The sequence below is a fragment of the Poecilia mexicana genome, unplaced genomic scaffold (genome assembly GCF_051168715.1).
Source record: "Poecilia mexicana isolate PSO_F unplaced genomic scaffold, ASM5116871v1 scaffold_12, whole genome shotgun sequence".
Classification (NCBI taxonomy): Eukaryota; Metazoa; Chordata; class Actinopteri; order Cyprinodontiformes; family Poeciliidae; genus Poecilia; species Poecilia mexicana.
The window spans coordinates 21,824,170-21,834,100 of record NW_028263381.1 but is presented as its reverse complement, the minus strand read 5'-3'; the positions used below and the strand labels follow the sequence as shown (position 1 = coordinate 21,834,100).

The window sequence follows — 9,931 nt, the reverse complement described above, 5'->3', positions numbered from 1 at the left end:
ACAACCTGAAGAAACTCACTGAAGCCTAAAAGGACATCAGGAAACTAAGGAAACATTTCTGGAAGCTCAACCTGATTTAATAATCAGCATTAAAATCCAATCAATCTAAACTCTGATCAACACCTGGATACCTGCTCCATCCACACTCCCACACACAGATGAAGGAATGAAACACTAAACAACCTGCTGCTGAAAACCTGCTGTGGCCTCACTGGAATATCCAGAAATACAAACATTAAAAGGAGAAGCTGCATCACATTCAACAAAGAGTTCAACAAGAACCAAACATTTGATCTCTGAGCTCAGACTCACAAACCAGGGAGAGGCTTCCATCATCACACACCTCTGACAAACACCTCCAACCTTTCAGCACTTCCTCTACCAACCAGCACCACCAGGTGGCGCTATACACACTTGTGAGTTTAGTTCAAAATCTTTATTTCTCTCTCTGAACTTTTAAACATCCATCTGACCAACATGGAGTTACTTTTCTTCTCATCTTTGCTCCTTGGGGCTGATTGGTCTGGAGCTCCATCAAATATTGTTTTAAAGTCCTTTCTGTCATCAGTAGATCATCATGGAAATCTAACTGAACTTCACTTTGATTCATTTAGTCAGAGTCCCTATTAAACTCTATTAAATCCATCCCACTCTTTCATCTTCCTTGTGAGCCGTTCTTAGTCAGGAGAATATTCCAGAAAACTGGGTAATGATCTCTGCCTCCAGATGAGGCGTCTAAATATTTAATGATCAAACTAAATATTTCTCTTCAAACTAAATGTTTCCCATCAGACTAAAGACGTTTCTCCTCTTCCTCCTCTATCAGACCTTCTCTGCTCCTGCAGCAGGTTCCTCCATACCTGAGAGCTTCCAGTCTCCAGTCTGGATCCTTCAGTCCAGCCGACAGCAGCTTCACTCCTGAGTCTCCTGGATGATTGTAGCTCAGGTCCAACTCTTTCAGATGGGAGGGGTTAAAGGTCAGAGCTGAGGCCAGAGAAGCACAGCCTTCCTCTGACACCAAACAGCCTGATAAGCTGCAGACACACAATTCATCACATGATGAGAAGATGAGAACATTGAGGTAGAGCCCAAGGTCTGTAATAATTCTTCTTTTTGCTCCTAAGATGCAGCAATTTGTCAAGATCCCAGAGTTACCTGAGAGTCTCCAGGTTGCAGTTTGGACTCTTCAGTCCAGCAGAGAGAAGCTTCACTCCTGAATCCTGCAGGTTGTTGTTACTCAGGTCCAGTTCTCTGAGACTGGAGGACTGGGAGCTGAGAACTGAGGACAGAGCTTCACAGCTTCTCTCTGAGAGGTTACAGTAACTCAGTCTGAGGAGACAGGGAGGAAAATCTGGTATTAAACTATTCATCAGAATTTATGTTCTTTCAAATCAACAATGTTTTTATTGGACAGAGAAGGAACCATCTGATTTTACACAACCTTTGTATTTGTTGTGAACTGGTTCATTCTATAGTTGGGCCTCCATTTAAATGAAAGAACTACAGGTAACAAGGAGGTTGGAAAGAGAATTATAAAATTACACGATTAACTATATTAATCCATTTCAATGTTAACATAAAGTGGAGGAGTTTTGCTGCTTGAATATGTAACATTATGTTCAGTTGCTGAAGGAAGTCTGTTTCTTTTTGCTCATCCCCCCCAGTGGGACAATTTGAAGAGACAAAGCACCAAAATATAAACTGAAACATGAATATTTACCTCATAATTAGCAGATTTCTACCCATCAACAATACCTGCAGTAACAATGTGTGTCCTTACAGAGCTTTGTTGGAGGCTTTAACCACTGGCAGCAGCCTCAGAAGAGCCTCCTCTGAAGCAGAGTATTTCTTCAGGTCAAACACATCCAGATCTTTTCCTGATGACGCTAAGATGAAGGCCAGAGCTGACCACTGAGCAGGAGACAGTTTATCTGTGGAGAGACTTCCTGACCTCAGAGACTGTTGGATCTTCTTCACTAGAGAACGATCATTCAGTTCATTCAGACAGTGGAACAGATTGATGCTTTTCTCTGCAGACACATTCTCACTGATCTTCTCCTTGATGTACTGAACTGTTTCCTGATTGGTCTGTGAGGTACTTCCTGTCTGTGTCAGCAGACCTTGTAGGAGTCTCTGATTGGTCTGCAGTGAAAGTCCCAGGAGGAAACGGAGGAACAAGTCCAGGTGTCCATTTGGACTCTGTAAGGCCTGGTCAACAGCTCTCTGATGGACAGACTTTAGTTTAGGTTTATTAAATAATGAAAACTTTTTAGATGTTTGTGTTTCTTCCATCAGGTTGACTCCAGAGTTGATGAAGGTCCGATGAACATGAAGAGCAGCCAGAAACTCCTGAACACTCAGATGGACGAAGCAGAACACCTTGTCCTGGTACAGCCCTCTCTCCTCTCTAAAGATCTGTGTGAACACTCCTGAGTACACTGAGGCTGCTCTGATATCGATGCCACACTCTGTCAGGTCTGATCCATAGAAGATCAGGTTTCCTTTCTGCAGCTGATCAAAAGCCAGTTTTCCCAGAGACTCGATCATCTTCCTGCTCTCTGGACTCCAGTGTGGATCTGTTTCAGCTCCTCCATCATACTTGGCCTTCTTCACTTTGGTCTGAACCACCAGGAAGTGGATGTACATCTCAGTCAGGGTTCCGGGCAGCTCTCCTCCCTCTCTGGTCTCCAACACATCCGCCAGAACTGTAGCAGTGATCCAGCAGAAGACTGGGATGTGGCACATGATGTGGAGGCTTCGTGACGTCTTCATGTGGGAGATGATCCTGCTGGCCTGCTGCTCATCTCTGAATCTCTTCCTGAAGTACTCCTCCTTCTGGGGGTCATTGAACCCTCTGACCTCTGTCACCATGCCAACACACTGAGGAGGGATCTGATTGGCTGCTGCAGGTCGTGTGGTTATCCAGAGGAGAGCAGAGGGAAGCAGTTTCCCCCTGATGAGGTTTGTCAGCAGAACATCCACTGAGCTGGACTCTGTAGCATCAGTCAGGATCTCCTGATTGTGGAAGTCCAGAGGAAGTCGACTCTCATCCAGGCCATCAAAGATGAACAGAACCTGGAAGTGTTCAAAGCTGCAGATTCCTTTGGTTTCAGTAAAGAAGTGATGAACAAGTTCCACCAAGCTGAACTTTTTCTCTCTCAGCACATTCAGCTCTCTGAAGGTGAATGGAAATATGAAGTGGATGTTCTGGTGGGCTTTGTCTTCAGCCCAGTCCAGAGTGAACTTCTGTGTTAAGACTGTTTTCCCAATGCCAGCCACTCCCTTTGTCATCACTCTTCTGATTGGTTGATCTCTTCCAGGTGGGACTTTAAAGATGTCTTCTTGTCTGATTGTTGTTTCTGGTCTGTGTGGTTTCCTGGTTGCTGCTTCAATCTGTCTGACCTCATGTTCATCATTGACCTCTCCAGTCCCTCCCTCTGTGATGTAGAGCTCTGTGTAGATCTTGTTCAGAAGGGTTGGACTTCCTGCTTTAGCAATCCCCTCAAACACAGACTGGAACTTCTTCTTCAGACCAGATTTAAGTTGATGTTGACAAACTGGACCAAGATGTTCTAAATTAACACAAAAAGTAAAATCAGAGATGAAACAAAAATACCTTCTGAAGATGGTTTAAATAAATGTGATTCCATCTCTTCAGACATCAGTAAATGTGTCATTTATCCATCAGGTCAAATCTTTGTAGAAATCCTCTTACTGCTCTGCAGACGGTCAGCCAGCTCCTCCTGCTTCATCCTCCTCAGGAAGTTCAGTGTGATCTTCATCACTGCCTCTCTGCTGCTCCTCCTCTTCTCTTCATCATCACCTCTCAACATCTCATCATCCTCTCTCTGACTCTCTGAGCATTCTGGATAATCTGGACTCAGAACCTTCTGGATCTTCTTCAGCTCGTTCTTCACAAAAGTGACAATGTTTTCCTCCAGCAGCTGGAACAGAATAATAGATGAAGGAAACATCAGACTGAAATCATGGAGCCAAACACCAGATGGATGTTGGCCAGACTGACAGTCCTCTGGTCTACAAAGTGCAGCATGGAGACGACTGTGAACAGAACCATGGAAAAGTAGTTGCTGTTCATGTACAGACCATAAATATGGAGTCCAGCTGTGTTTGATGCTGCTGGGCAGACGGACCACTGGGAACCTCTGAGCTCTGCTGGTCCACTCTGTGGAGGAACCAGGAACAATCAGGAAGGCAGGAAATATTCATCCAGCAATATTTACTAATAAAATAACTAAGAGTGTCACATTAAAGCAGAAAACAGAGCATCACATGCACACAATACAAAGAAGTTAGAAAGAGGAAGATGAACTACAAGGATGAAGACCAGTAACACCAGAATCACCAGTAGACATTTTAAAAAGTTGGTGCTGAACTTGGACTTCAAACTGTCCACACTGTCAGTAGATCTGATGCTGGTGGAGACAGAGTCCCAGAGCTTGGGGACAGTGGAAGTGAAGGCTCTGTCCACACAGGTCTTCAGGACAGTGTGGGACATCCATCAGGTTCTGATGACTGGATCTGAGGTGATGTGGACATGGAGGAGCTCTGAGATATGTGGGTGTGTCCATGTGGGATCCACTCCTGGATGTTCTAGAGGATTTAAAATGGATCCTGTAGATCCTGGAAGCCAGTGAGCTCACATTATAACTGTCCACACAGAGACAATCAGAAGGTAAAGGTCCATGAAGTGATATCTGGATGTGAGCAGTGAACCAGATGATCCAAGTAAAGATTGAATGTTCCTGCTGATCCACTAAGAACCAGCAGAACCTCTGATGGTCCACATCAGCTCAGTCTGGTTGAGTTCCAGCAGATCTCACCAACCACATCATGAAGCTTTCCTTCCTGCTGAACTGATCTCACAATGCACACAGGAACCAAGTCCTGATGGACCAGACTGGTTTACCAGGTATTTCCCAGTGGCTGGTGGAAATGTGTCCCACTGTTAGTCTGACATGGAGCCAGGAAGCAGCAGAACATCATCATCATCACCCAGAGATGAAGATATGAAGGTGTTTTCATTAGAACAGAGCAGCTGGTTGAGATAATGGATCAAAACTCTGTAAATATAACTGGGAACATCTGAAACTTACTGGTTCAGTTTACAGCAGGTAGAAACAGCTCACCTCTCTGATGGTGGAGATCCAGGAGATTTAAAGTCAATGATCAAACCCTTTGACCTGTCGCTCTTAAAGGACACACAGCTGGGTCCTGGTTCTGGTTCTGGTCTGAGTCTCTGATGGATCCTGACAGAAACATGATGATTCAAACTGAATCTGTTCAGTCTGGATGAAGCAGCAAAGAGGAGCAGCAGCAGCTTCACCACCACGTCTGTTTTGGCCTGATATAGTGAACGCTGTGTGAAAAGGGCTGTGGACAGTTAGAGATGGTGACCTCACCTCTGACCTTTGCTCTGGCTCTCATCTTCCCCACACAGAGTGGTTTTAGAGGGAGGGACTCCCTCCTCTCTGTCCTCACACTGATCCATGCTGCTGAATTCACATCAGCTCACACACACTTTCTAGCTTCACCTGCAGAGGAAACACACATCGTTCATCTGCACATCAACTCTGATCATCCTTTACATCATTAGTGCTGGAAAAAGATCAGCTGCTCCTCCTCTGATTGGCTCTTCTTCTCTGCTTCATATCAGTGTCAGGTGAATGCAGTCAGACAGCAGAGAGGCAGAGGAAGCTGCATCAGCTGCTGCACTTCTACTATCAGTCCACTAGATGGAGACATGGAGCAACATTTACATTCACTGATTCAACCTGCACTTCTACTATCAGTCCACTAGATGGAGACATGGAGCAGCATTTACATTCACTGATTCAACCTGAACAACAGGAATGATTTTAGTTAATTTTAATCACTACAAATTGTTAACAAATAATTAATCATTTGCAGTGATTGGATTATATTCTGCTTCAAAGATTAAATAGATATATTACTTTGAAAGGAAGCAACAAGTTGTTGTTGTTTGTGACCTTGATGGTGGAGACCAGAGTTTGAACACAGGAAATAAAAACATGAAGCAGATTTTTCAGAGAATAAATCATAGAAACATCGTCCTTTTATCATGTTGTTTGATTCCAGTTCATCAGTAATATAATTCTGACCTTCAATCAGCAGAGATGAAACTTTGTGCTGAAATAAGCAGTGAATCTTTTCTCCAAACTTTAGAGAGCAGAAAGAAACAGAAAGTTCCTGAAGACAAAGTTCAAGTAAACAAATCAAACTTACAATTTCTTCAAACTATCAAAAGAGTTGAAGAAAAACATCTGAACAACAAATAAAGATCCAACAACCTGATCAGAGCCGCACCTTAACAGTGTAATTCAAACTGGAAGTAAATGTGACGGATGTTGCATAACTGATGACGTCACAGCTCACCTGAGTTGTAGTTTCTTCTTTCAGAGCAGCAGAACCAGGAAGTAGAAGGTCTGCAGTGAAATCAGAGGCAGGTTGATAAAATCTTCATGAGGATTTACTTTGTTTAGACCAGTGTTTCTCAACCTTTTTGGGCCAGCGCCCCCCAGCCTTCATCCAGGTCTCTCACCGCCCCCACCAAAGAATTTGTAGGCTACTTTGCTCTGACTATTATTTTATTATCAATGTTACTATCATTATTGTAGATGTTTTGATTTTTATGCTTATTTCTGTATTTATCATCAAAAATAATTTCCCAGAGAACAAAAAGCCATGTGAATAGAAATTATTTTCACAGGTGTCTAAGAAAAATGCAATGGATATTCAACTTAAAATTAGTAAGCCTAACAGCAGCCAATCAGAGTGGAAAAAAATATTCTTATTCTGTGCCAATTTCTTGTTGTTAAAGTTGTTCATTCAAATAAATGATCTGGCTGCAATCAGTGTATTCAGACAGGTTCATAAACAAAACTTTAAAGATTATCACAGCCGAGCGGCACAGATGTTTTTAGCAACCCTCCAATTTTAGAAAGTGGCAACAACAAGCAGGCTTATAAACACTATTATGTGACTATCATGGGTAATTAAACGTATTAAGCACCGGTACAGTGTACAGGTACAATTAGCCTCCAGGAGGCTAATTTAGCTAGCTTACACCGTGGCGTTTCTCCCGTTTCTATTTCTAATGCTGCTGTAGGTGTTGTTTTGAAGGCTCCAGTAAACAATCTTAATGCTTGATGTTGAATACTGTCTAATTTATCCAGATGAGTTTTAGCTGCTGAACTGTAAACTAAACAACCAAAATCAAAGTTGGATCTTATCATCCCTGTATAAATCTGTTTTAACGATTGTCTGTCTGCCCCCATTCACTACCAGCCAAACACCTCAATATATTCAACTTTCTCTTACATTTATCTACAATCTTTTGAATGTGAATATTCCATTTTAATTTTTCATCAAACCACAAACCTAAACATTTTATGTTCTTTACCTGCTCTATTTTTTGATTATATAATTTTAATTCTATTACCTTGTTTGTTTTTTCTGAGAAAATATAATTACTTTGTTTTATCCCCTGAGATTTTGAATCCCCATTGCAGTGCCCACAACTCTATATCAATAATGACCTTTTGTCATTTCTTTACTATAAACTCAACATTTTTCCATGTTGCTCCATAATTTTTCCATTATTTTACATAAGTTTGAAGTTAAAGCTATTGGCCTATAACTTTCTGGTTTTGAATGATCTTTTCCTGGTTTAGCTATCAATAATCAATAATCAATAATAATAACAATAATCAATAATGGATTCCTTCCATAACTCTGGTCATTTTCCCTCCTCCCAGATTTTATTAAATAATTGTAATATTATATATTTTGACTTATCACTGAGTTGACTTATCATTCTATACCAGATTTTATCTTTACCTGTATTTTTGGTCTTTTTAAACACACAATTCAATTCCACTTTGGTAAACTCAACATTCAAACATGATTTATTTCTTCATCACTCTGTATTAAATTTTTATACTTAAGTACCGTATATTCTCTTCCTTTTCTTCCCTCTTTGCTAATATTATTTGTGCTATGTATCTTACTAAATAATCTTGCCAATACCTCAGCTTTATCCTCATCTCTAATTATATTAACATTCTCTACTTTTAATACAGAATAATCAAACTCTTTTTAATACCATTCATTTTTTAATTACTTTCCAAATCTTCTCAGTTTTTGTATCTCTCCCTATTGAACTACTAAAATGTCTCCAATAATCTCTTAGCTTTCTTTATAATCCTCCTTACTGCTGCTTGCTTCCTTTTATAATCAATAAGTTCATATAAACTGGGTTATGTTTTAATACCTTCAAGGCTTTATTTCTTCATTTAATTGCTTCCTTACACTCACTTGTCCACCATGGCACCTTTTTCTTATCATTAATACTCCCTGACGTTTTAATAGAGTTTTCTGCTGTTATTATCTTTGAGATTCTTTCATTTACTTCATTTATATGCATTTTAAAATCTACCTTTTCTAAATACATTTGACTCAAATATCTAAACTTACTCCAATCTGCCTTATTAAAGTTCAATCTCTCCCCACTATTTTTATACTTATTTCCAATTATTCCTACCCTTATAGTTATAGGATAATGATCACTACCTACTGTAGTTTCTTTATCAACTGACCAATCACAAATACCAGCTATATCATTGATACAATTGTTAGATCAATAGTTGATTCCATCCCCGTTCTTATATTGATTCTTGTTCCCCTTCTCTCATTAATACAAACTAAATGTTTCATTTCCATCACTTCTTCTATAACCTGCCCATTTTTATCATCACTATTAGCCCACAGTGAACTATTAGCATTGAAATCCCCACACCAAATTACTCTCCCCTCCAAATAATCTAATAATCCCACCATTATTTCAGCCCATAACGATTTACATGGATTATAAACATTTATTATTTTAAATTTACCTCCCTGCTCCCAGAACTCAATTACTATGAATTCTAGTTCTTTTCCTAAAAGCTGATATTTTATCCCTGGTTTTATAAATATTCCCCCTCCCTCTTCTCCATCTCTTCTTATACCATCATATCCTCTAATCACAAAATCTAATGTTACTTTTAACCAAGTTTCCTGCACACATATTAAATCCGGTTGGACTTCAAGCTGGTCAATATAACCTTTAAATTCCTGTCCATTAGCTACCAAACTCCTAGCGCTCCATTGCAATATGAACATAAACTACTTTCACTTGCTGCTCCCGACTTCTTATCCACCTCTAACTTTTTATTTATTTCTTCCCATGTTCCTTCCTTAAAGCCCAAGAATATTTCAGCTCCTCTCACTATTATTTTAATCTTCTGGTTTTGTGCTTAGCTTGATCAGTACAGTTGATAACAGAAGCTATGAATAAAACTAGATTCTCCACTGAGTAAGTGACCTTTTCTTCTGCTAGTATTTTAGTTTGCTGTATTGTTTGACTCCCCATTTGCTCCACCTCTTTTTTCCTGCTCCTTCACATTTTTTACAGCTTCTGCATAGCTTACATTTGTAGATGTTTTAATCTGCACAGCTTCTTTAGCCTCTTCCTTACCTCCCATCCTCCGTACGTAACCCTATGATTCCCCACAGTTACAACATTTCTCTTGTACATCTTCCTTACATTCTTTATGATCTTCCCCACATTTTGGACATCTCTGCTTTCCTTTACAAACTGCCGCAATGTGTCCAAACCTTTGGCATTTAAAACACCGAAGTGGTGGAGGAACATAAGGTCTGACTTGGAAACTTATAAATCCTATTTTTATATTACTTGGCAGCTCTTTTCCTTCAGACTCCACTAGGACTGACTGACTCCCCACTCTCTCACCACCCACAGTTCTTCACAGCCTTTTCACATTAGTCACCTTTGCTCCAACAATATTTCTCTAAAGTTTTTCCAGATCCTCATCTAGAGGGATCCCATAGA

The 9,931-nt window shown here is 40.3% G+C and overlaps 1 protein-coding gene across 1 annotated transcript; it reads right to left on the bottom strand.

The window, feature by feature from the left end:
* Window positions 1-1,725: 1,725 nt before the first annotated feature.
* Window positions 1,726-4,042, bottom strand: LOC148156066 (NLR family CARD domain-containing protein 3-like). The gene is made up of 2 exons (XM_088010617.1): window positions 3,716-4,042; window positions 1,726-3,572 (listed from the first exon to the last, which is right to left on the bottom strand). The coding sequence occupies exons 1-2, from the start codon at window positions 3,972-3,974 to the stop codon at window positions 1,777-1,779; spliced, it is 2,055 nt and encodes a 684-aa protein (XP_087866743.1). The 5' UTR covers window positions 3,975-4,042; the 3' UTR covers window positions 1,726-1,776.
* Window positions 4,043-9,931: the final 5,889 nt, after the last annotated feature.